Below are 26420 nucleotides of genomic sequence, written 5' to 3' on the forward strand. Positions count from 1 at the left end.
CGCCTGCCCTCAATGTTCTACACCTGCCCTAAATCTCAACCCACCCTAAAGTGCCTCTTATATATAGTGCTTCATGTCTTTTGCATCTCTTTCCTTATCTGCTTCCCTCCTATCTTGCCACGTAGCCATGCCCCCTTGTATTAGTTAACCCCCTTTTTATATAATTGTCTATATACTTAAATATAAAATCCTTTTGTAATTTAAAATGACCTGTCCTCATAAAAATATACATGTAAGGGATACATGTACAATTTGTAAGGTATTTTATTGCCCCCAGGTCTAACTTGGTAACAATAAACTAGTATTTTTTTGATCTTATTGCCAGACCATGAGCTGTACAAACACTGACTAATAACATCACGGGTATTGCTACAAGTACCTGCCAATCCCTGCCACGGGTATGGGTTTGGTGAGGGTAGTGAATGTCTAACCTGTACCCCTACCCACATGTACCCCTACCCGCAACCCACACGGGTTCTGAAACCTGTGACAATCACTAACATTTATTTAGATTGTGCTTTATATACAAGACTTTCACAAGTTTTAGGGTTTCATAGGTTTTTGCACCTTATCCCCCAATCAGGTTTCCTGAAAAAGGGACATAGGTTTCCCAGTCTCCATGTTTTCAGGTTTTTTGTGGTTTTCTGAGGTTGCCTGGGTTGAGAAACCTCCGGAAACTGAAATGCTCAATTCCTGATGTGTAAAAAGCGGTGCATGGGGATGATCCATCTGCATCATCATTGGAATGTTGATGGTGTATAGGTGATGAGCAGGGTATGTGGGGGTGTTGGAGGCAGATGTTGTGAATGCTAGGCCAGACTTGGGAGCAGGTGAAACGATGCAATCAATTTGCAACAAAATACGTGAGGTCACTATTTTTTTTCGACCTTCGGCCTCAGTGTTGTACAGGTCAGCCTGACTCGAGGTCAGAGACATCACGTCACTGGGGTCACGTCAACTGACTTGACGAGGTCAAGGGTCATGATGGGGGTCAGACCTTTTTTGGAAAGAGTATTGAAGCTCACGCCCATGTTTTTTTTTGTTGTTTTCTTGTTTTTTTTTGTTTTTTTTTTCCACTCATGTTTGAACATTGTGCATACTATGTTTGTTCATGATATTGAAACTTGTTGAGATATTGAAACTTCAGATTATCTTGACCTCCACTTGGCTTAGAATCTTGAAATTTTCAAAGAAGATGTATTTATGCATGTGTTATAGTACCATTATTAGGTTACTCCCTTTCTCTTATCATACAATATTCCCTCTCACTCCATTATCAGTTATTACTCATTTTCTAGTTTTCTCTTTAAATGATTGATCTTAGTTAGCGCATAACATACCCGGACTCGAGCGTTTAACTTGTATTATCCGAATGATGGCATTGTTTGCCTTGTTTGTCTAACCTAGCATAGCCAAACAATCCAACCAAATACATCGAACAAATAGCTATTAATCCAGTGACTCACAGAACAAGGAACTTAGCAGAAGGTTCTATAACCTTCCTCTATGATCTGGAATTAGTTGTAAAATGTATTTAACATGTCCTTAAGACAAGATGGAATTCATCCTTACTTTTTACCCAAAGACACAGTGTGACTTAAGATCTTGAGACAAGACTAAGTAGTGACTATACAAGTGTTTGGTAAAGCCTAGCGCTATCAAACTACTTAATCAGAAATCGTTAAAGTCTTCGTACTAACGTTTCCAATTAACGTCGCTCATCGTCAACATCGAGGTACGTGAGAACTCACGTGATCTAGGGAATCACCCTCTAAACTTACTCGTCGATCTACTCTATGCACGCGGAACAGCATCTATCAACTCACGTAAGTTTCGCTTGATTCCATAAATACTAACAGACTTCGTATTTGCAGGAATACGCCAACGTTAGAATCGACGAACTCTAACAGCATGATATTCATTGTCTCAAAATTTCAGAGAGAGATTCAAAGATTTGTGTTCTGGAGACACTACTTTGTGTTTTTCATTACACCAGACAAACAAAAGTATGGAATGTTCTCTCAGATCCCTCTAGATCGGCTGGACCGTTAATTCTAAAACTTTTCCAATGACATTTAAATGATATGTAAGAGTTCAAATTTAAATTTCTAGAGCTATAGATGAAGTGCCATTGGGAGGAAGGGCAAAATACCAAATGTTGCTTGCAAAAGCGTGACATTTCCGTGACATTTGCCTGCCAAACTGTCATCACCTCTCAGCCAAAATCATGGTGACCTAGCGTGACAACAGTTTCAATATCCTGATATTTTTGAACCCTGAGCACCGGAACGTCTCCGACAGCGAACACAACACATCTACAGTAAAAAAAAGTAGATATTCGTGTAGAAGACAAAAAATTACATTGAATTGTCAAAAAGTCCAAAGGAATTGACAAAGTGGTGAGCCAAAAATCGTGCAACACTGAAAAAGTTTCAATATCATGAACAAACATACAGTCATCCACGTGACAATGTCACATAATCACTCAGTGAAACACTTGGGATGTATTTTGCATCTCCTGGCGGAATGAAAGGAGGTACTCTGCTCAAATTTTTTCCAATCTTCGGATCTAATGCCTGCGGAATCGACCATCAAAAATTCTCGATGAAAAAATCACTTTTAAGTATTGAAACTGCCAAGCAAGCCAGGTAGATCATGGATTTTGGATGTTTTCAATTTTATACAGAGGGCCTCACTGTAAAAATGCTGTACCTGACCATACCACTCATGTATTTAGTGACCAGCATGGGTAATACCACAGTTTTTTCACCATAATGAGCACATCACACTGTATCACAACTGCATCTTGACGAAGAACCCGCACCCACATGTGAAACTTGAAGCTGCGTGCACACCCTCCTTGCCATCGACTCGCGTTTATGGGCTCTCTCTCCACCTACTTGTGTTTACTGAATCTTGATCCATGTATTCATGTACGCAGAGGGTCTATAAACACTTGTTGTTAATCTTAGTGGACATTCATTCGTTCAACGCAGCAGATTTGCTTCAGAAAGATCACCAACCTGCAGCTGCAAGGCTAGCTGCAGGTTTCTGTATGTATACGCAGAGTGGGCCCAATGTTTTACTTAACTTTTAATTGAGCGCCCCTCTCTTCTACCTATGGCTGGCCGAGCCAAATCCGATGTCGACAAGGCTTATGCGCGCAAACGTGTTTATGAGGCTTTGATGGTCCAGGCTGTCGCCGCATACAAGGCAGATCAAAAGAAACCGAAGAAAGATCGTCGTGGATACCGCAAAATCTGCCTTGATTTCGAGAGTCTTCAATTTGAAGAGACTGGTAAGTATATTAATGCTATTCTAAATGACATTCAACTCGTTTTTTTGACAGGAAATCATATCAAACTCAGTTATACAACCTTGAAACGACATGTTGCAGGTGGAATGTCGCGTGAACGAGCAAGTGCGGATCGATCCTGGCTTACTGATTCCGAGGTCGACATCGTCATCGATTTCATCAACGAGATGGCGCATCGTGGGTTCCCTCTCAGTCATGCACGGCTGAAGGAGCATGTCGATGACATATGCAGTGCGCGCCTTGGCGCTTCCTTTCCCATCAAAGGTGTCGGAGAGAATTGGACTTACCGCTTTTCCAAAAAGTACTCCGAACGGATCAAGATCTCACGTTCCCGACCACTAGAAGACAAACGAGGACACGCAACAAATCCACACAACAACGAGGCATGGTGGAAACTTCTTGGGGAGACCATCACAAAATACAAGATCAAAGAGGAGAACACATACGCAACAGATGAAGTTGGAATACAGGCCCAGGGAGGTGGTGAGCGTGAGTATGTTTTCGGCCCTCGTACAAAAGCCGCACCCTACCAGCAGCACTCTGGAACGCATGAAAATATTACCACCATCGTTACGATCTGTGCAGATGGCACAAGCACACCTCCTGCTGTTATCTTCAAGGGGAGTGCCTACCAGGTCAAATGGGGGGAAAATAATCCCCTTAATGCATCGTATGTCATTCTATTCACTATCTTCATGTCTGTAAATAAATCTTCTGCTAGGATCGGATACCAGCAGAAGGGCTGGACAGATGGTGAAATCGGCGCATCCTGGATGAAGTTATTTGAGAAAGCAACGCGAGAAAAGGCAAATGGCAAGTACCGCTTACTAATTGTGGACGGACACAACTCACACTACACGGTCGCCTTTCTCCTTCTTGCTCGCCTCCACATGGTCATAGTCATCTGCTATGTTGTGCATGGGACACACGTCTATCAAGGTCTTGATGTGGTCGTGTTTGCTGTGCTGAAACACTATCTCGGCGTGGAGCGCGATGCACTGCTTTGTACAACTGGGAATGCGATCGACAAAGGAAAATTTCTCCAGGTCATATCTAAGGCCTACATTACCACTCTGACCCCAGAACTCATCAAGACTGCTTTCCGCAAGACCGGCATCTGGCCATTCAATCCCAATGTCATTACTGCTGATATGCTTGCGCCAAGCAAGGAGACATCCATCCAGAGCCACCTTCCTGTCCCTACTTCCTCTCAGCCTGTCCAGATTCTTGCCACCATGTTGAGGGACCTTCAAATTGTGGGAGATACTCCAGATACCGATGCTGATGTTATCTCAGGGAGTCAGCGGGCCGGGCCGTCACCCACACGAAATGAAACAACAGTAAATTCCACATGCACACGCCATTCAACCAGAACCACCACTCACCTCGAAATCCTCGAAGGAGCTGTTGCCGCCCTCAAAAAGACCAACCTTGCCTTCCTTGCCACTCCCACTCCCACTACTGCTGCTGATCCCATGCCTACCACTACCACCCGTACTGTCCAGCAAAATTCCGTTCCCATCAATAACGCAGCAGCGGCATTGGCTATCGTGCCCACTACAGCAAACGAGCTGCTTCTCCTGGCAGCACTTCGGGAATCACAAAGCCAGAACCTTCGCACTGAGGTCCACGCATTTGAGCTCCAGGCATCCAACATCCTCAACGAAGCCTACGCAAAGCGGCTCTGCGCAAAACTGGCGGCACGAGAAGAGAAGCGCAATAAGAAGAAGACCATAAAGCTGGTCGGTGATGGTCTGGCTTGGCTTCTGAGTGGGGACGAGTTCTATGAGCTAGCGCAGCAGAAAGAGAAGGAGATGTGTGAGGTTGCAAGGGAGAAGGAGAGGAAGAAGGATGGCAGAGCGTTGTACAAGGCAGCTGTTGAGGAATGGGAGGTTGTTGAACAGGAGCGAAAGGATGCCAAGGCCGTCACCACTGCCAATCTCAAGAAGGCCGTCAAAGCATGGGAGAAGAAATGGGACGCTGCAAAGGCGAAGGGAACGCGCTTCACCTTAATCAAACCAAAGGGGGATCCAGCCCCGAAAGCCACCCCAAAGCCGAAGTTGAAGGACTTTCTGGGTACCGTAGCCGAGGATCAAGAACCCGAGAGCAGTGGTGACGACGCTGACGAGGGGGGGGGAAGTGCAAGTGTGAGTGGCAGCGATGGAGACAACGACAACGACGACAATGACTGAATGGGCTAGGCGGGCCGGGCCTTGTACCATTGACCCATAATTCTGGTTTCACCTCAGCCACCTCCAATTCCTTCGCCCGGCTCTCAAATCTTGCTCATTTCTTTTAAAATCACTCTCATATTGTAGCTGGGATACACGTTGATACTGTTGTACCTTTTTGTTTGTGAAATTCTATTTATTCCTTTCATCGCATGATTTCTACGATTTGGGTGTGTCATTGACACGTGCATGACTGTAGTACACAAGTTCTCACAGAACCCTTGACCGATCATGACCCCGTCAATCAAACCCAGTCAAAAATGACTCGGGTTGTTCCGAGGTAGATCTGATTGCCTAGAATTGAAGTGATGTAAGGTGTCGTTTTATCGACGGAATCTAATATATAAAGAGAGGACGGTTGACAGTTATTACGTAATAGATCATGTAAGCAGCCTCTTTGTCTTTTACTGAGCCGCGTCAGCGGCGTTTCCCGGGAATGTCACACGGTGTGACCACAACCACAGAACATTTTGTATTGGTAGCTCCCAACCTCATTCTGTAATAGTAAGATCCTGCATTAATTTTTTGTGAGTGTTTTTGTGGTCACACCTCTCTGAGCAGCCTCAATTTCGCTTTTTCTGTACTATTTTTTACCCCCCACTTCATTGTTAGTGTATATTTCTCCTACTTTGAGATCTATGCTGATTAAATTTCAGGTGGATTTTAGTTGCTCTACAGATTTTCATCAGTGGCCTACTGAACTGTAATTTATGGTGTATGGTATAGTGTTGAAAAATCAAAAATTATGGCCAGCTTTGTACTGCTGACTGCAGTTACAGTACCAAATGCAGGACTATATAAGTGTGGATCTAAATGTAACTTTGATGATTTGGATTAGAATAAAAATTTGAATGAGGGCAGGTTAACTTTGATGATTAAGATAAAATGAACTGGGATTGAACATATGCACTGGGAGGTCCAGGGGGCTTGCCCTGACAAGCTGGCCAAGTGCAGCCAGGGCTGCTGCAGGTTAAAGTGTATTTTTGAAAATTTCAAATAAAGTGTAAGTACCAAAACAGGGATTAGTATAACTTTGAGAAACATGTACACCACAGCTATCAGATTTTTATGAGATAGTCCAAGGGACTTCCCTTTGGCAAGCTGGCCAACTGCAGTGAGTGCCAAACCATAGGTGCAGGTCAGAGCATAATTTTAAATTTTCAAATTTAATAAGATGAAAGTACCAGAAGCTGGGGTTTTAGTGGGTATGAGAGTAGGGTGGCCTCCAGGCTGCAACTGCTAGCTTTACACAATGTGGCTGCTCTGAGTCCCACACTGCTCCAGTGTGAGCCTGCCTAGCCACAATTCCTTGGGGTGAGTTGACATTCTTCCAACAGGGTGCAATCCCCTGTCCTTGATGCTTGCGTACAAGGATAACACTGTTAACTGTTGTATGCTACATAGCTTCACCAAAAAAAAAAAGAGAGAGATTGAAAATGTGCACCAGAACTGGAATAAACATATGTACTGGGGGGGACAGCTTGCCTCAGGCATGGCCAAGTGAAGTGATTGCTGTATCCAGGTCTAAGCCTAACATTGATGATTCAGATGAAAGATATACACTAGATCTGGAATAAAGAATATGTATCAGAATGGAGATTGAATATGTGTACCAGAAGTGGGATTAAACATGTGCACTGGAACTGGGATAAAAGATGTGTACCAAAACTGGAATTAAACATGTGTACTGGGGGTCCACACCATAGGTGCAGAAACTGTAACTTTGAGCAACATGTACACCACAACTGTTATATTAGTGGAATGCAGAGTTGACGTGGTGGCCACAACACTATGCTTTTTTTCACCACGCAACAACTTTCCTTAGTGAATCAACTCCAACAGGTAAATGCCCTCACTACAACTGACCATTGACACACCTGCTACAGCTTTGACTGAGTTTCAAATCCCTGATGGCCACATGGCATGCTCTGTACATACCAGATCTTTTACATTGAGGAACACTGTAAAATTCCCAAAATGTGTGAAAATTTCAATCTCTTTCTTACTGAATGGTATCTTTGTTATGTAGAAATTAGGTATGGCATCACATATAGAGGTAATTTAACAGGAAAGTATGTCTCAATTTGAAGTCTGCCCCAAGTCTGCCTGATTGGTTAGGCCCTCAAGACAGAAAGCGATACAAAGTCCAACTTTCACAGATTTTCTGTATTGTGGGATTTAGCGGACAAGTTGTCGTGACCCATTTTAGTGGCTGTGACATCAACTCTGCATTCCACTATTGTATCAGATAGTCCAAGGGCTTGCCTCTGGCAAGCTGGCCAAGTGCAATGAGTGCCACTGTAGGTTAAAGTGTATCTTTGAAAATTCAAATGAAGTGAAATAAAGTGTAAGTAACAAAACAGGGATTAGAGATGGGTACCAGAACTGGAAACAAACATGTGTGCTGGGGAAACAGCTTGCCTCTGGCAAGGCATGACTGAGCAAAGTGAGTGCTGTAGTATAAGTTCAGGTTTAAGTCTAACTATGTGTACTGAAAGTGGGATTAAATATGTGTACCAGAAGTGGGATTAAACATGAACTGGGATAAAAAATGTGTACCAAAACTGAGATTAAACATGTGTACCAGGGGGTCCAGGGGGCATGCCCCTGGCAAGCTGTGACCAGCACCGGAGGCACGGCCGAGCGTTAGCGAGTGCCGCGCCGTAGGTGCGGGTCTAAAGCTTGTCTAATATATAAAGAGAGGAAGGTTGACAGTTATTACATAATAGATCATGTAAGCAACCGTGCTGCAATACTGAGCCGCGTGAGCGGCGTTTGCTGGAAACTCACATGAGTCATGAACAAGTCATGCACAAACAAACCTTTCGCTTCAGTCACGACTCAACCACAACTGCGCAACAACAACAACAACGTGGCAACGCCATGTCACACCACGGCCACAACCACAACACGACGCCCAACGCCAAGAAGATGACCGCCCACAAACGAAGACCAGCCAAAACGGACCACCACCATCCCAAATGGCTCATGAACGACGGACAGCACACACAGGCGGCGACGAACGACAATGACGAACAACGGACAACCCCGAGGACCTGGCACGTCAACGGACGTGCCACGTCGTCTAGACGGTGATGATGCAAGTCGTCGTCACTGTCCCCATCATTGCAGGTGAGCAACATGGCTTCTCTCCCCCCTCTCCTTTTTTCACATGAGAAACAGGGGTCACATCGCCGTTGGCAACAAACACGAAGACGGTGACGATGCATCCACATCAATCATGGTGAGCAACATGGCTCGCCTCTCCCTCTCCCTTTTTCACATGAGAAGCAAGGGCCATGTCGCACTCAAAAAACAAAAACGACCACCTACAAACGAAGATGAATGAGCACCAGCCAATCCCAACCACCATCATCCACCATGGCTTACGAGCGATGGTCAACCACCCACGAACGGACAAAGGCGACAAGGAGCCCAGGTGAGGAAGCTCCCTGCCACCCCTCATTTTACTAATATGCAATCCAGGTGCCACGTCACCGACAGCGACGTGGCAACCAAACGATGAACGTCGTTCGTCATTGTTTACTCTAGGACACCACGGTGAGTAACCCCCATCCCATGTTCATCTGAACCCACCTCACTGAGACACAGGACAATGAAGGAACCCAATGTCGCGATGAGAACGACAGAAGACAAGGACACGGGACAACAACACTACGAAAACACGGTGAATACCCCCCGTCCCACGTTCATCCCTACCCACCTCGCTGAGACACAGGACGACGACGGACCGGCCACATGGGATGACGATGACGTAACGAGGAGGACACAGGACAATGACGCGACGAGAACACAACCCAATGACGCGACGAGGGCACAGGACGATGAAGACAATAACAACATGACCAGGACAAGGGCCAACGAGGGACCAGGGCACAACATGACGCAGAGGGGCCGACGACGTGACAACAACAGCAACGACGACGACGTGATGCCAATGTGGTACGACAACGGACAAGGGACCAGCACCACTACCCTGGATGGGTGATGAGTGCCTGGCACCACGACCATGAATGATGATAAGGCTCACCACTGCCTGTCCATCCCCCTTCTTTTTAACATCCCCCTTTCCTTAAACATTTAATGTAGTAGAATACTTCCTATGTAATTATCAAATACACTTCAATTTTACCTGTTTAAAGTTGAATGTCATAAGGAATTCTGAGGATGAACTTAGCAGCATGGGATACTTAGGTAAATTGTGTTTGTGAAAGTTCTGCAGCTTAGGTTATAGGCACTTTGACAATGCCAGACTCCTGTAGCCTTTGTCCGTCCCCTCAAATGTTTATCGGTTAACACATGAATTTGCTCAGCCATTTTGCTGTAAGTACATAAATAGTCAAGACTCAAGAGGCCACTTTAGAACCTATCTAATGGCCCTATTGATCTGTCAAAGACGGATCCAATGTGCACCCCTACCTGAAGTATAAGAACTGGGATTAAACATGTGTACCGGGGGGTCTAGGGGGCTTGCCCCCAGCAAGCTGTGACCAAGCACCAAAGGCATGGCCGAGCGTTAGCGAGTGCCGCGCCGTAGGTGCGGGTCTAAAGCTTGTTCTATACAAATAGATTTGAGTTCGATCCAATTCGATATTACACTATGTAAGCCATGTAAGCAGCACGGTTTTTAGTGTGGGTCAGCCTTGCAAATCGCCTGAAATATATCTAACTCGATTGATGCTCACACAAGCCACGCAAATCGACCATAGTCGCTGTGACTCGGCCTGATCAGAGTTGATTTTCACCAGGAATCAAAGTCAGGTCACTCGACGCCGGGTCAGGGTCTGACCTCGTCAGACCCGGGTCATGACAACACTGTTCGGCCTGACCGAGGATATACAAGAGACGACACATACACACGTAGCAACAACGACACATTCCCGATTTGGGCAGCCGGAGTTTTAATCCCCCTAACCACTCACCTAACCTTCTAATCTAACCGAGAACGCGCTACCGCGCGGAGAGAATATATCCCTAAACCTAACCATTAACCCTAACCTCCTAACCTTACCCTAACCTCCTAACCCTACCGAGAACGCGCTACCGCGCGGGGAGACCGAAGTAAGAGCGCGCTACCGCGCGAAAAAACACTAACCCTAACCAAACCCTAACACTAAGCCCTAACACTAACGGCAGCTATTCGGCATGTACTTCGGAGTGTCAAAAATATCAAATTTGATGGGAGATCAACGACACATCGTCATGTGCCTAGGTGTGTTGGGTGTCTCTTCTTGTCCGTCCTGGGCCTGACCCCCCCAGCCAGTGTACGGGATCCACGTTCCGCCACCCCCTTGTATTGCGCTGAAAATGCGCATCTCAGAAGCGCCTTACATCACGATCACGGGGTGTGAAGGGTTCCCATTCTATTAATATTCTTCCACGTTCCTCTCAACCATCATCGTGCCATTTGCACTTCGTGTTTCTCAACCTCGCGTCGCTCGTCGTTGCAAGCGTTTCTAACACATCACTGACTTGCATTCCACATGCCTTGGGATCCCGTACGACTGAATGACGGTAAGGGACTCTAACTCATTGCATCCACCACTACAACCTGATTATTATTTTCGTAGGTCATTCGATTCCAGGCATCGCGTATGCCAAAAACCCCCCTTCAGTCCCAGGGTAGTTCTTAACACAACTCTCGAGATAGGTTCGGAACGTGGAAACTCGGCAATGGACAAAGTTCAGTGGACCAAGTTGATCAAGCTTTGTCCGTGGGATTCAGTCATATCGGTCAGTAAGGTTTTGCTCTAGCTTTTCAGTTTGTTTCTAACTTTCAGGCTTTTAGACACCGCTCAGTTCTACGCAAACGAAGAACAAGCCGGCATCGCCATACGTGAAAGTGGGTTGGCGCGAAGCGACATCTTCGTGACGACCAAGTATTCGGGGGTTGGCGGGTTGGATATCGAGACTTCCGTTCAGAACAGTTTGAAGAAGGTGATACATACATGCTTATCGTGGGCGTACTTGTTGCTCAACACTTTCCGTTGTAGCTCGGCCTAAGTTACATCGATTTGTATCTTATCCATCAACCCTACCTCGCTCTTCCTGATATTCCAACCACTTGGAAGAAGATGGAAGCGCTCAAGGACCAGGGCTTGGTCAAGTACGTGCTCTATATTTCCTCAGAACCTCAATACGAAAGATTTGCAGGAGTATCGGCGTCAGCAATTTTGAAGTATATCATCTAGAAATATTGCTTGCCTCTGCCAAGATCAAGCCAGCTGCTAACCAGGTGAGAAGAATATGTTTTCATTCTATTCATGTATAACACCTGTGTAGATTTTGCTCCATCCATACGTCAACGCCAGGCAGGCTCCTCTCCTTGAATATTGCGCGGCACACAACATCGTTGTCGAAGCGTACAGCGTGCTTATGTACGTGTTTGAAACCCCCTCGTACTATATCTCCAATATGCTGATTGTCCTTCTAGCCCCGTTACAAGCCAGCCTGGTGGTCCAGTTGACGCGCCTGTCAACTCAATAGCTGACAGGCTTGGTGCAAGTGCGGATCAAGTTCTCCTAGCTTGGGCTAAAGCAAAGGGGGCGGTCGTCGTCACGTAAGGAACTTTTGCACATTACACAGTCTGCCTCAGACGCATGATCAATCAACTACTAGGATGAGCACGAAGAAGTATAGGCTAGAGGGATATCTCGCTGCAGGGGATCTGCGTTCGTCCACTTCTTTTGTTCTCAAACGAGAGCTGATGGATCTTTTCACTCTGCAGTTCTTACACCCGACGATATTGCCAGAATCGACGAGGCAGGCGCGAAAGGCCTCAAGCAGAACCATGCCTTTGCGTTTATGCGCCGACTTGCTTTGGTTGCTTTGGCGGGTGGAGCTGCGCTGGGAGTCTGTGGATACTTGGGTATTGACTTGTTCTGACGTTCGTTCCTGAGGAGGTGTATGATATAAAGTTTAGGCATGTTCCTTCAGCATCAGCATGTATTTTATTCCAAGAACATTGAACGACAGAAATTTCATTTCGATCCCTTCTTCCCCTTCCTCTCCCTCCGTTTCCTACCAATGATAGAACCGAGCTTGTTCACCGGTTTCACTGATTCATCCTTCACAGGTTTCGAAATCGTTTCTTTCGCCTCTTTGTTTTGTTTTCCCCTCTTCTTCTTTTGATCGTCCCCTTCTGACAACTTTCGTTTCTTCGGGGAGGGCTCGTCAATTTCGTCTTCCTCCTCCTTGTCCTCCTCCTTCTCCACTGCCGCCGTTGAGGGCTTTTCGTTCTTTTTATGCAGGGTTTTCGATTCAGGTGTCTATATTTCAGTGAATCAGGACATCAAGAAAGAAAGGTAAGATAGGAAAGAAAACACACACACCTGCAAAGACCTCTCCAACGCCGCCTTCCTCCTCTGCACAACCTGCACATTCTCAATCGAAAACTCAACAATCAACGTCCCCTTTGCCTTCCTCTTCTTCCCCCCACCCTCCCCACTCTTGACGCCATCAATCTCGTCTTTGATGCGTTTTATCCTAGCTTCGTCCCTCCCGCCCTCCGCTGGCTGCTTCGACTCGAGCTTCAACAACACCTCCAACTCGTCCCCCCACCACTCCTCAAACAACTTCCCCACCTCGGGGTTATTGTTCGCCCACCTCAACAGGCGAAGTGCGTCGGCGTGTTTGTTCATCTCGACGAATCCGTATCCTTTACTCCGGCCTTTTCCCGTGACGGGGTCGACACGTTCGAGTTGACGGACGATTTTGGTTTGTTTTATGGGTGTGTTGCGGGATGTGAATTTCCCCTTTTTCTTTTTCTCTTTCTTTTTCTCCTCCGAGGCGTCCTGTTGATCGTCGTCGTCAAGAGCAGGTTCCTCAGAAACAAGTTCATCGCCTGTCAACCCCACCCTGGCGCCCTTCCCAACTTCCTCTTCGAACGCTTTTATAGCATGTAAAGCGAGCTTCTTGAGCATTCGTTCCGTTACGAAGATAGGTATCTGACGGATACTCAGGCGTGTTTTGGATATGAATAGGGAAGGGTTGGATTTAAGCAGTGCGCGACGGGCATTGAATGAACTCGTCCTTTTCTCTACTTCGGCGGGAGTGAGGTATTGGGCTGAGGGTGTGTTTGGCATTATCACTTTACGCCAACAAAAACAAAAACAAAAGTCAGCATGTGCAGTCACATATATAGGAAAAAGGAAGGGGCGCTCACCTCCTTCACGAAGAAGGTACATATTCCGCTTATCAGCCTTCTCCCTCATCCTCTCTCCCTCCTCCTTCAACTTGCCAGCCACATCCCTAGTAACAGCCCTAACAACATCCAACGTCCGCCCATGCAACACAAGACTCCTCGCGAGACTCGAGCTGGGGTCAGGCGTCAATATCGAGGGTAACACAAACGGGTTTTTCTTCTTCTGCGTTATTGTGGAGGAGGTACCAGCAACACCGGTCTGGGCCCGCACCTCCTCACAAAGACCAACAACCCTATCCGCATCCTCCACGTTCCAGAAACACGCGAACCCCGTACCACGGGACCGACCGCTCGACGCGTCGATGGCTACACGTGCGTACCGGAGTGGACCAAAGGTCCGAAAGAGCGCGCGGAGGTCTTCGTCTGTTGCGGAGAAGGGGAGGTTGCGGATGAAGAGGGTTGTTCCTGCTTCTGGGGGTGGCAAGGTGGGTTTGGTTGGTTTTTCTTCGTTGGAGTCGGTGTCGCTCGCGGGATGGGAGTGGGAGGAGTCGCTGTTGCTGTTTTCGTCGGAGTCATCTGGTTCGATACCCTCGTCGCTGTCGCTGTCCTCATCACTGCTGCTGCTGCCCTCGTCGTCTTCGTCGTCCATATCAACATCTTCCGTCATCTTAGCCTTCTCCTCCTTCCATTTATCCTTACTCAACGCCCAATCAACCGCGATAACACGTTCGGTCGCGCGTTTGTCGTCAATTACTTCTTCCTCCTCCTCCTTCTCCCCCTCTGCATCTGTCATCTCTTCGTCCTCTTCTTCATTGCCCGCCGCCTTCATCTTCAACTCAATCCTCCTCTGCTTCTTCCTCTTTTGTTTATCCAAAACCAACGTCTCCGCCGTCCCAGCGCGCACCGTTATGCCATTACACCCCTCCATAGCCTTTTCCGCGTCTTTCCTGCTCAACATCCAGACGAACGCAAAGCCCTTCGTTCGGGGTTTTCCAGGTGCATTTTCGCTTTCCTCCGCCTCCACCTTCTGGCTAGTGGGTATATGCACGGAGTGTATTGGTCCGTAAGGGAGGAACACGGCGCGTAGATCTTGTTCTGTTGCGTTGAAGGGTATGTTGCGCACTATCAGACGGCTTGCGTGGCTTGGTGCTGCTGTGGCGTCTTTTTTGGAGGGAGCAGAGGATGGTTTGGATAGTGTGTCGAGGCGTTTTTTGAGTGTTACGGAGAGAAGGCAGCCTTTGTAGACGTGTGCGTGTAGTTTGTGGATTGCGTCGAGGGCTGAGGAGGGGGTTGTGAATAGGACGTGGGCTGTGTCACGGGTGTTCAGACGTTTTCTCAACAAAACAAAAAGGGAAGGGGAAGGAAGGGAAGTACCTGTAGTCGGGTCTTCTTCCCCAGTTTCATTATTTTTCAACGGCCAATCTACCTTTTCGGCACCTTCGTATTTGCGGATTTTCTTCCATAGGACTTTGGAGTCGATTGTGGGTGGGAGGCCGGAGATGATGATGGTGCGGATGGCTAAAGGGTCGTGTGGGACGTGTGCTCGAGGAGGTGGTCTTGGTTTTGGTTCTTTCTTCACTGTTGCGGCAGCGTCACCCTTTTCTCGAGGTTCTTTGGGCTGTATGAATGTGTGATAAGTAGTAGTATTACTATAAGAAATAAAACAAAACAAGACCTTTGAATCTGCCCACTGTACGCGCAGTTTCCGCCCAACCAAGCTAATACCCTCCTCAGCGATCTTGGCGAATGAACTCTCCGCATCCTCTTTGATGGCGAAGGAGACGTATCCGACGCCTTTGGATACACCTGATCCTGGCTCTGTGACGACGAATGCGGATCGGACGGGTGCTATGTCCGAGAAGAGGGTTTGGAGGTCTGTCGAGGTCGCTGTGTAGGGGAGGTTGGAGACGAAGAGCGTTGATCTAGTAGAGGGTTAGTTGGTGAGAAGTGAAGAGAAGTGAAAGGAAATAAAAGTACCCGTGTAAACCATGTTTTGGACCATCTTCGTCCCTTTCTTTTCGCTTTCCTAGCGCTGTCGACATTTTTTTGTCGTCGTTGCGTTGAGCGAGACGATGGTCAGAGTTTTTTGTGTTTGCGGGTGTTTTCTTTGGAGGAGCAAACTCAATAGCCCGAACATCTCTCCGACCGCCTCTTACGTTCCAGCTAACTGCATAATCGTAGACCACCCCGAACATTCTTTCGAGGGCCCTTGTTTGAACCCTATTTATTGCTCCACAGGCATTGCTCGCGAACTTACATGTAAAGCCGCCGTGCCTTAAGGCGCCCCAAACTTAAAGGTGGGGTTCCCGGGCCTGCATCTATTATGCGTACAAAGGAAATTTTGACAACAGTCTACATCTATGCAGTTAGCTGTAACTCCCACTCCCATAGTACAACAGTACTTCACGTCACTTGTCCCAGAGTCATGTGGCGTTTGCTGCAGCCCAACGAAACCCAGCCGGTCCCAACACTCCGAAAAATAGCACCACTTTAAAATTACCTTCCTTTGATATCCCTGCCAAACGTTTATAACTCAACTCTCTAATAGTTCCAGTATGCTCAACCCTCTATTCCGTTGAACTTCCACGCGCGCCTGTCCTGAATGTCAACTCGAAGCTCCATGCCGCCGATGACGACAAAACGGATTTACCGGAAACGATAAGAAGCACCCTGACCAGCTTGGGTCTGCTTCTCTGAACTCCAGGATATGTGTCGAAACATATTTTATGAAAGCGACATGACGAGTGCCAGTGAGGCAATCGCCCTTTGCTAATACATCCGCAGTCCGACCATCATGTACGACATACTCGCTTCAGGCTTTCCCACCACTGCAGTCTCGGTTGTGATGGAGACGCTCCAGTTTCATCCATACCTCACTGTCGCAGGCTTGCTGTTGGGTATATGGGGCTTGAAGCACATCGGCGTGAAGAAGCCCAATCCCAACCGCCTTCCCCGTCCTCCAGGTCCCAAGGGACTCCCCATTCTGGGGGCCATGTTGGAAGTGCCGTCAATGAGCGATAAACCGTGGCTGGCTTACGATAAAATGTTCAAGAAATACGGTGCGCCCTCGGTTAATATTTGAGGCTTCTGACAACTTTAATTACCAGGCGATATGGTATACTTCGAGGTTCTCGGCCAACCATTTTTAGTTTTGGGATCCTTGAAAAGAATAAACGATATAGTAGACAAGAGATCGTCAAATTACTCGGGCAGATTGATCATGCCTATGTTGTCGTTGTATGTTCTCCTCAGCCCAAATGTTATTTTCCGAGCAAGCTAAATTGCTGCTCAGAATGGGTTGGGGTTACGCTATACCACACATGCCTTACGGGACTATGTGGCGAAGGCACCGCCGTGCCTTTCACGAACATTTTAACGCGAACGTTGTCCATAAATACCTACCAATCCAGGTGAAAGAAACTCAAGCCTTACTCCGTCGGCTTCTCACGACACCGCAAAATTTTATGCATCACATCCGAGCACTTTTGCATCGACTATTATGAGTGTCACTTATGGCCTACCAGTCTCCGAATCTGACGACCCCTATATCACTTTGGCTGAGGAGGCCCTGCAAGGCGCTGTTGAGGCTGGCATTCCGGGGACTTTCTTGGTGGATCTTCTCCCATTCTTGAAATATGTGCCAAGCTGGTTTCCTGGTGCTGGTTTCAAGCGGAAGGCTGCTCACTATGCCGCCATACATGCCAAAGTGGCCAATCAACCCTTTAAAATTGTATAGACAAAAATGATAAACTCTTAGTTCCACATCACTGGCTAATCGGACAAGTCAAACATCGTATTTTTAGGCGGAGGGAACGGCGATAGTACCTTGCGTTCTGACGTCTTTGTTGGGGGAATTTCCCGGAAATGAAGAACTGGGCCGAGCGGAGGAAGAGATTATCTCCCGAAATACCGCTGCGATAGCATACCTCAGTGGTGAGCAATCATATTCTTGTATCCGAACTGATTTTGTCAATCGCTTGGACGATAGCTGGAGCCGATACTGTTCATCTTATTTTCTCCAAAATTTCTTTTGACGCGACTCACTCTTGATTAGACGGTTTCAACCACTCAAACTTTTTTATTTGGCCATGGCAATGTATCCGGAAGCCTTGCAAAAGGCACAGGCGGAAATCGATGCAGTCGTCGGAATAAATCGCCTTCCAGACTTTAACGACCGCCCTTATCTGCAATACGTAAACGCAATAATTAAGGAAACGATGCGGTGGCAATTAGTTCTTCCCCTCGGTAAGAGGTTTTTCAATGTCCTTCTTCGGCTGTTTAACATGGCAGGTTTTGCGCACATGGCTACTGAGGATGATGAGTATGATGGATACTTTATAACAAAAGGTACTGCCGTCATTGGAGCTGCATGGTACGTTTTTCGCATATGTGAAAAAACTTTGAGTATAGAAAAGTTGTGTATAGGTCAATTTTGCACGATCCTGAAGTATTCGAGGCCCCCGAAGAATTCAGGCCGGAGCGCTACCTTAAAGATGGCCAAATAGACCCTGGCGTTAGGGATCCAGTAGTCGCGGCCTCCGGATTCGGCAGGAGGTGAGTGAGAAAATGGCATCGAAATGAGTCATTAACAGCGGGGCTCTAGGATGTGTCCTGGCAGGTACTTGAGCGACAATTCTCTATATTCTATCGTCTCGTCTGTCTTGGCGGTATACAATGTCAATGCGCCAGTGGATGAACTCGGAAAACCTAAACAACTTGAGGCGAATTACACAAGCGGGTTTCTGTCGTATGTGTTCTTTCTATGAGAGTCTACGAGTACTCGTCCATTCCCTTACAGATATCCTCTGCCTTTCAACTGCACAATCGAGCCACGCTCCAAAGCTGCTGAATTTCTGATTCGAGGCCTCAGTGATTGACTAAGACGCTCTTGAATAAATACGCTGTTCACTTTTCGCCAGTCGAGTTCCTTTCTCATGACTGCTGTCCAATGACTTCACGCTTGCTGTGACGGTAGCGTTCGCAATCCATGTAATTTTGGTTCGGGTTTATTTAAACTGTAACATAACATAACAAACTAGTCGACTTCTTGTCGATGTTTTACCAGTTTCCATGTTTGACTGACCGACGAGATGGAGAAATGCAATTTTACGAGCCCCACACTGGACTTCGCCCGTATCAGAATTTCCTTTCATTAGATTGGTACCGTGAAAGATCTGCGGGAAGCACTATAATCATCAAGTACTACATCTACTTTTGAGCCAATTAACTTCGTCATAGGCATGGCTCGCGACCTCACCCTTCCCCCTATAAAAACTATCCTTGCTACTACGGGTTACATTTTGTGCATCCCCAATGTGAAAAGAGTGAGATTAGTAGTGATGAGGACGTATAGATCGTGTAAATATGATGCCGGGACCAATACTTTCTGAGTGATGTGTTTCCTGTCTTATTGGTAAACATCTACGGAGGCCTTACTGCAACAACCGCCACCGTGCTTCTGCAGTTTGTGAACTGCTTCACATCGACTCTTGCAGTTCCGAGGCGGGATCAGACGTGGTGGAGAAGATCCTCGACGTCGATGAAAGCCTGAAATCCCATGTGATTCGAGATGCTGCTCGCAAGGACACCCCGTTTAGTCTCCATCCATTCGTCTAGAACAAAGTGGGATCCCGGAAAAGCGCGTCTAGACTCTCACCATCCTTTACACAGAAGAGGTTGGGAACGAGAACGCGATCGGAGAGGTTCTTTCCTACGGACTGGTTCTCAACAGCGACAGGAATTCCGGGGGCCTCTAGCTCGTCTCTCGCACCAATCCCAGAGGGGAGAAGAATCTGAGGTCACTTTCCTAGCGCTGTCGACATTTTTTGTCGTTGCGTTGAGCAAGGCGACTTGAAGGTCGACGGTCAGAGTTTTTTTGTGTTTGTGATTGTTTCTTCGGAGGCATTTGCAAACCATCTCAGATTTCTCCGACCACACCTCGACGTTCGACCACTCCGAAATCTCTTTTGGGCGCCCATTTTTGGACCATAAACATCCATTTTAGGCGTAGAAGGCTTCGAGTGGCAAAAAAGTTGATATTGATCACTCCACACGGGTTGCTCGCACGAGTCCGAGCGAATCACATCATAAAGTTGAAACCACATTGAACTCACATGTCGGGGAAGCTGCTCCAAGACACGTCGCACTACGTCGTAATATGAAATAGAGGTGGAATTTCTCTATCCATTGTGCGTACAAAGGAAATTCTGATAACGGTCTACAGTGGTGCAGTTAGCTGTGAACGATTATTTTGACCTCACACCTTCAGAAATACAGCTCAACACTGGCAGCTCCACGATGGACTCGCAAAGGTGAACGGCTTCCAGTCCCCCTCACAAACGTTCGCATGGGACAGGTAACTGAACAATCGTAGACCACTCCCAAACCACTCCGAAATTTCTTTGGAGTGCCCTTGTTTGAACCCTAAACAGCGACTTTCAGCCTAGAAGGCTCTGGGTGGCAAAAGCTGCTTTTGATTGCTAGCTCCACAGGCATTGCTCGCGAACTTACATAGATAGCAAATTCATGGGGAAGCTGCTCCAAGGCGTGCCCCACTATGACATAAAGGTGGGATTTCTGTATCTATTATGCGGACAGGAAACTTTGACAACGGTTTACAGTTATGCAGTAGCTTGCAGTTAGCTGTCAATTATTATCATTTTGACTTCGCATCGGAGCTCGATGGACTTGCAAGGGAGAACGTCCTCCAGTCCTCTCCCCAAACTTTAAGTTTCGCCTGGGAAAGTCTCCAAAAGTAATATTAACATTCTCGAGCTGGCCTTTCTCTTCTGGTAAAATTTCCCGGACTCGGAATCTCGAATGGATTTAGGACGCCCCTCCCTTCACGTTGTCAAGCTGCATTGCGGTTTCACCGTTCCCACGTACTAATTATAAGTACAGAGGTTCACCAGATGAATGTCTGATCGCCGTGCGCTTCACTGATCTCCCATGGATCTGACTACACCGCAACTCTACCTCTTGGCTGGCGTGACTCTCTTGGGTCTCTGGACAACATCTGCGCGGAAATCGCGATCGAACCCGAATGGACTTCCACTGCCTCCGGGACCCAAGGGATACCCAGTTGTAGGCAACTTGTTTGATATGCCTAAGGAGAAATGGTGGTTACTTTATGACCGGTGGCATCAATCATACGGTAAAGGCTCCTACATATGATATCAAACAGTGACTGAGACGTAGCAGGGGACATGGTCTACTATGAAATCCTCGGCCAGCCAATTCTCATATTGGGGTCGTTGAAGAGGACAAACGATCTATTTGAAAAACGATCATCCAATTATTCCAGCAGGACCCAAAGGCTTCCTATGCTTCTCGATTTGTAAGTTACCCATGCATCCGAGCCGATACTCAAGCCTTCAATTATTACGATAAATTCAGAATGGGAGCTGGATGGGCGCTCGCATTCTTGCCGTACGGAGCAACTTGGAGGAGTCACCGCAAAGCATTCCACGAACACTTCCATTCCAACATCGTATCCAAATACCAACCTATCCAAGCCGAAGCAGCCAAAACGTTCCTCCGTCGACTCTTAGCTTCACCCGACGATTTCATGGAACATATGCGACAGTATGCTACTTTGTCATATACCATATTCCGCGACTAACAACCGAAAAGCTACTTTGCAGCCAGCATCATGGAAATTTGCTACGGAATCGCCGTTCTGGAACATAACGATCCCTACGTATCAATCGCCAAGGACGCCGTTGAAGGTGTCTCTGAAGCCGGAATCCCAGGAGCCTTCTTGGTCGACCTCTTTCCCGTATTGAAATACGTCCCCAGTTGGTTCCCCGGTGCTGGATTTAAGAAAAAGGCGGCTAGGTGGAGGGCGTTTATTTATGAAATGCTGGAGAGGCCGTATCGCAGGGTTCAAAGGGATTTGGTGAGTATCTAAGTCCTCTTCTTCTCCGTAGAGGCACTTTGCTCATGCATGAAATTAAGAAAGCAGGAATTGCACGACCATCCATGCTTCAATCGATGATATCGAACTTACCAGACGAAAGCCATCCAATGCGGGCTGAAGCAGAGATGATGGCGAAAGCTGTAACAGCAGCGGCGTACGGTGGTAATTCACGCCATTTTTCTCTTCTCTTTCGCCTTCTGAAATCAACATGTTGCGATTGGGAAAGGCGGCTCGGATACGGTGAGCGCTTGATAATCGCATAACGCTTCCCCACTTACTGTTATTTATTCAAGACCCTCGCTGCCCTTCAAGCATTCTTCTTAGCGATGGCCACGCATCCAGACGTACAGCGCAAGGCGCAAACAGAGATTGACGCTGTTGTTGGTCAAGATCGGCTTCCGGATTTTAGTGACCGGGAGAAGTTGCCTTATGTTAATGCTATCGTTAAAGAAACTCTGCGATGGCATTCTATTTCTCCCCTGGGTGAGTGCTTTTGATTTTGCCAGCTTTTAGTGATCCTTGAAATCACCGGCAACGAGTCACTTTCTAAATGCTTATTTAGGTATACCCCATATGTCTACGGAAGACGACGAATATGATGGTTATTTCATTCCGAAGGGTACGCTTGTTGTAGGAAACGTATGGTAAGTCCCTTACACTTGTTCCCGCAAATCCTAGTTTTACCATTATTGACATTTAGGACCCTAATGCACGATCCAAACGCCTTCGTGGATCCATTTAAATACGAACCTGAACGATACCTCAAAGATGCGGATGGGCGTTTGGATGATACAGTTCTGAGTCCTAGAGCTGCTGTTTTTGGGTTTGGGCGTCGGTGAGTGGTCGTTGTCGTTGTCTCATAAAGAAGGAATCTCATCGCTTTTCTTTGTTTTTGTTTTTGTTTTTTTTGGGGAATGCAGCATATGTCCAGGGAGACACCTCGTTGATGCGTCCCTCTACGTAGCTGTTTCCAACGTCCTGGCAGTCTACAATATCAAGCCACCAACCGACGATGAGGGGAATGAGGTAAAACTAAGGGAGGAGGTTACGGGCGGGCTGTTATCGTCAGTTGATTTGTTTTATTTGAGATCAGACCTGGAGTTGCTTTTTGACTAACAAAATTTTGTATGAACAGGTTTATGGTTCCTTTCAAATGTGTGATTGAACCTCGGTCGAGTGTAGCGTTGGCGTTGATTCAAGGTGTTTGATAGGGGGACGCAATGGTTTTTTTTTTGGCATTTCTGTGCTACTTATGCGTTGCGTTTGGATTTGCCATGCTCATCTATTTCACTTTGAGATTATGGTTGGATTATGGACTCAAATTTGATTTGATGTTACATATATTATTTTTGGAGGGCATAGACTGGTGATAGGCTTTGGTATGAGAGAAATAAAAAACTTTTTATAGGAGTTCGCTGTTGATTACCGTCCTCAACGATTTTTTAGTTGGTCGTAAGCGATTAGAGTTTTTGTGTTTGTGGGTACATATTTTCTTCGGAGGCATTTGGCGCTGTATTAGTGTCACGGTCACGGTTGTCGGCGAAACTTCGCCATCTCGCCTCACCATGGCTCACAGTTCTCGGCGTTCCAATTGATGAAAGCTTCGTCTGTGAGGTTCTGAGTTGCACTCGGGGGGTGTCGCACTGTCCGGTATTCATTCTTGATGCTAGGTTTGTGAAGCTCTCTTGAAATTTCTTGAAACATGGGTTAATTCAATTTTTACAGGTCAACCAGAGCTTATGATACTGTTTCTTTTTGTTGTGAACAACCTAGTTACTGAAATATCCGGCTTTTTTGTCTCGCCAGTCTTGCCACCATTCGCCAGGCTCTCACGCCAGCCGCCTCGCCACACCGGCGAGTACAGCTGACAACTTAACTAGAGCCAACTCAGAGCTGGGACACCCTAAATCCATTCGAGATTCCGAGTCGGGGGAACGTAATCTGTCCTACCAGAAGAGAAAGGTCGGCTCAATGATGTTAATATTATTTCCGGCTTTCCCAGGCGAAAGTTTGGGAGGGGGACTGGAGGCGTTTAACTTTGAGATGGAGTCCATCGTGTAGAGGTGAGCCCTATTTCTGAAGTTGCGAGTTCATAGTAATAATAATAACAATTGAACGTCAGAGGCGGTCGTAGAAATGTGCGGGCTATCATTGCCTTGCCCGAGGATAGTGGTGATGACGAAACGAGGGCATTGGCGGTTCACCCTTCCCACGTATTACTGGTTTATATAACAAGATGAACATCTAACCGCCCTGCGGTTCACTGATCTCCCATGGATGTGACTACATCGCAACTCCTCCTCTTGGCTGGCGCGACCCTCTTGGGTCTCTGGGCAACCTCTGCGCGGAAATCGCGATCGAACCCAAATCGACTTCCACTGCCTCCTGGACCTAAGGGATATCCAGTTGTAGGTAACCTGTTCGACATGCCTAAGGAGAAAATGTGGTTACTTCATGACCAGTGGTTTCAATCATATGGTGAGGGCTCCTACATATAATTCCAGATAATGACTGAAACGTAACAGGGGACATGGTCTACTATGAAGTCCTCGGCCAGCCAATTCTCATCTTGGGGTCGTTAAAGAGGACGAACGATCTATTTGAGAAACGATCATCCAATTATTCCAGCAGGGTTCAAAAGCTTCCCATGCTTCTCGATTTGTAAGTAACCTGTGCATCCGAGCCATTACTCAAGCCTTCATTTATGACGACAAAATTTAAAATTGAAAGAATGGGAGCTGGATGGTCATTTGCATTCATGCCGTACGGAGCAACTTGGAGGAGACACCGCAAGGCATTCCACGAACACTTCCATCCCAATGTTGTTCCCAAATACCAACCCATCCAAGCCGAAGCAGCCAAAATGTTCCTCCGTCGACTCTTAGCTTCACCTGACGATTTCATGGACCATATCCGACAGTACGCTGACTTCCCATACACCCATATCCCGCAACTAACAACGGGAAAGCTACTTTGCAGGCAGCATCATGGAAATCTGCTACGGAATCACCGTTCTAGAAGACAATGATCCCTACATATCAATCGCCAAGGAAGCCATGGAAGGTATCGCTGAAGCCGGTCCAGGAGCCTTCTTGGTCGACCTACTTCCCGTATTGAAATACGTCCCCAGATGGTTCCCCGGTGCTGAATTTAAGAGAAAGGCAGCTAGGTGGAGGGCGTGTCTTTGTGAAATGCTAGAGAGGCCGTATCCCAGGGTTAAATGGGAATTGGTGAGTATCTATCGATACCTTCTCTTTTCTTCTCCGTAGAAGCACTTTGTTAATGCATGGGTTTATTTACAATTAGGAATCGGGAAATGCACGACCATCCATACTTCAATCGATGATATCAAATTTACCAGACGAAAGCGATCCAAAGCGGGGAGAAGCAGAGAAGATGGCAAAAGCCGTAACAGCCGCGGCATACGGTGGTAAGTTACCCCTTTTTTTCTGGTTTCTTCACTTGCCGAAATTGAGGTGTTGCGAATGGGAAAGGTGGCTCGGATACGGTCAGCGCCCATTAATTGCATAATGCTTCATACTTACTCATTTATTCAAGATCATCGCCGTCGTTCAAGCATTCTTCTTGGCGATGGCCATGCATCCAGACATACAGCGCAAGGCGCAGGCGGAGATCGACGCTGTTGTTGGTCAAGATCGCCTTCCGAATTTCAGTGACCAAGCGAAGTTGCCTTATGTTAATGCTGTTGTTCAGGAAACTCTGCGTTGGCATCCTATTTTTCCCAAGGGTGAGTACCTGTGATTTGATCCTTGAATATTACCAGAAACCCGGTGGAAATATTCCAAATACTTAGGTGTGCCCCATATGTCTACGGAAGACGATGAATACGACGGTTATTTCATCCCGAAGGGTACAATTGTCATGGGAAACGTATGGTAGGTACCTTACGCTGTTCCCGCAAATCCTAGCTCCACCATCACTTACGATTAGGACAATACTGCACGATCCAAACGCCTTCCCGGATCCACTCAAATACGAACCTGAACGATACCTCAACATCAAGGATGCCAATGGCCGTTTGGACGATACGATTCGGAGTCCTGGAGCTGCTGCTTTTGGGTTTGGGCGTCGGTGAGTTGTAGTTGTCGTTGTCAGAATTTGGTTCCGGAACCTCATCGCCTTTTTTAAAACTTTATTTTTATTTGTGGGGTGGAATCTAGAGTATGTCCAGGCAGACACCTGGCTGAAACATCCCTCTACGCGGCCGTATCCAACGTCCTGGCAGTCTACAATATCAAGCCACCAACCGACGATGAGGGGAACGAGGTAAAGCTTAGGGAGGAGGTTACAAATGGGGTTTTATCGTCAGTTGATTTACTTCTTTGAGGTCAGCGTCGACGTTGCTTCCTGACAGATGGAATTTTAGGTATATGGTGCCTTTCAAATGTGTGATTGAACCTCGGTCAAGCGTTGCGTTGGCGTTGATTCGGGGTGTTTGATACTAAGGGGACACAATTTTTTCTTTCTTTCTTTTTGTTACTGTGTAGCCTGTAGGGGATGTTTGAGTCAAATAGCGTTGATCTCTGTGAGAGTTGCTTCGAGTCGGTGAGAATGAGCTCGAGTAGAATGATACCTTCAATTTTTTTCATTCATCCGCGTTCCCACGGTACTGGCCTCGCCGTGAATGCTTTAAGTTTCGAAGCTTTTGCCATCGACACTACATATCAAGCTACTCTATCACAGATCTATCAATATTGTTTGAACTCGACGTTGGCACATTTCTCCAACTGCTTCCGACGTTAATTATTGACCTTGCGTTGTCAGATATAG

The 26420-nt window shown here is 46.9% G+C and overlaps 8 protein-coding genes across 8 annotated transcripts; all 8 read left to right on the top strand.

The window, feature by feature from the left end:
- Positions 1-8355: 8355 nt before the first annotated feature.
- On the top strand, positions 8356-9991 carry LACBIDRAFT_325792 (uncharacterized protein; the record flags this gene model as incomplete). Its single annotated transcript, XM_001879246.1, has 7 exons — positions 8356-8639; positions 8731-8791; positions 8904-8986; positions 9100-9108; positions 9160-9552; positions 9882-9891; positions 9932-9991. 7 exons carry the CDS (start codon positions 8356-8358, stop codon positions 9989-9991), a joined length of 900 nt encoding a protein of 299 aa, XP_001879281.1.
- Positions 9992-11051: 1060 nt separating this feature from the next.
- LACBIDRAFT_318221 (uncharacterized protein) lies at positions 11052-12453 on the top strand (the record flags this gene model as incomplete). The annotated part of the gene is made up of 10 exons (XM_001879247.1): positions 11052-11082; positions 11139-11153; positions 11215-11301; positions 11357-11505; positions 11562-11674; positions 11722-11803; positions 11851-11945; positions 12002-12127; positions 12187-12239; positions 12296-12453. 10 exons carry the CDS (start codon positions 11052-11054, stop codon positions 12451-12453), a joined length of 909 nt encoding a protein of 302 aa, XP_001879282.1.
- Positions 12454-16505: 4052 nt separating this feature from the next.
- LACBIDRAFT_318223 (uncharacterized protein) lies at positions 16506-17447 on the top strand (the record flags this gene model as incomplete). Its single annotated transcript, XM_001879248.1, has 4 exons — positions 16506-16770; positions 16819-16948; positions 17004-17065; positions 17122-17447. 4 exons carry the CDS (start codon positions 16506-16508, stop codon positions 17445-17447), a joined length of 783 nt encoding a protein of 260 aa, XP_001879283.1.
- A 352-nt stretch (positions 17448-17799) lies between these two features.
- Positions 17800-18588, top strand: LACBIDRAFT_318224 (uncharacterized protein; the record flags this gene model as incomplete). The annotated part of the gene is made up of 4 exons (XM_001879249.1): positions 17800-18083; positions 18137-18265; positions 18315-18458; positions 18510-18588. 4 exons carry the CDS (start codon positions 17800-17802, stop codon positions 18586-18588), a joined length of 636 nt encoding a protein of 211 aa, XP_001879284.1.
- A 692-nt stretch (positions 18589-19280) lies between these two features.
- LACBIDRAFT_318225 (uncharacterized protein) lies at positions 19281-19818 on the top strand (the record flags this gene model as incomplete). The annotated part of the gene is made up of 2 exons (XM_001879250.1): positions 19281-19556; positions 19633-19818. 2 exons carry the CDS (start codon positions 19281-19283, stop codon positions 19816-19818), a joined length of 462 nt encoding a protein of 153 aa, XP_001879285.1.
- A 418-nt stretch (positions 19819-20236) lies between these two features.
- On the top strand, positions 20237-20469 carry LACBIDRAFT_318226 (uncharacterized protein; the record flags this gene model as incomplete). Its single annotated transcript, XM_001879251.1, has 2 exons — positions 20237-20278; positions 20332-20469. 2 exons carry the CDS (start codon positions 20237-20239, stop codon positions 20467-20469), a joined length of 180 nt encoding a protein of 59 aa, XP_001879286.1.
- A 638-nt stretch (positions 20470-21107) lies between these two features.
- Positions 21108-22837, top strand: LACBIDRAFT_233802 (uncharacterized protein; the record flags this gene model as incomplete). Its single annotated transcript, XM_001879252.1, has 9 exons — positions 21108-21295; positions 21344-21608; positions 21668-21791; positions 21856-21869; positions 21923-22112; positions 22192-22273; positions 22330-22464; positions 22550-22693; positions 22765-22837. 9 exons carry the CDS (start codon positions 21108-21110, stop codon positions 22835-22837), a joined length of 1215 nt encoding a protein of 404 aa, XP_001879287.1.
- A 1065-nt stretch (positions 22838-23902) lies between these two features.
- Positions 23903-26178, top strand: LACBIDRAFT_189790 (uncharacterized protein). Its single transcript, XM_001879253.1, has 12 exons — positions 23903-24107; positions 24155-24261; positions 24325-24374; positions 24414-24548; positions 24598-24859; positions 24936-25059; positions 25124-25137; positions 25188-25377; positions 25444-25525; positions 25581-25721; positions 25811-25954; positions 26017-26178. Exons 4-12 carry the CDS (start codon positions 24493-24495, stop codon positions 26087-26089), a joined length of 1086 nt encoding a protein of 361 aa, XP_001879288.1. The 5' UTR covers positions 23903-24107; positions 24155-24261; positions 24325-24374; positions 24414-24492; the 3' UTR covers positions 26090-26178.
- Positions 26179-26420: the final 242 nt, after the last annotated feature.

The sequence above is a fragment of the Laccaria bicolor genome, genomic scaffold, assembly GCF_000143565.1.
Source record: "Laccaria bicolor S238N-H82 LACBIscaffold_8 genomic scaffold, whole genome shotgun sequence".
NCBI classification, from domain to species: Eukaryota; Fungi; Basidiomycota; class Agaricomycetes; order Agaricales; family Hydnangiaceae; genus Laccaria; species Laccaria bicolor.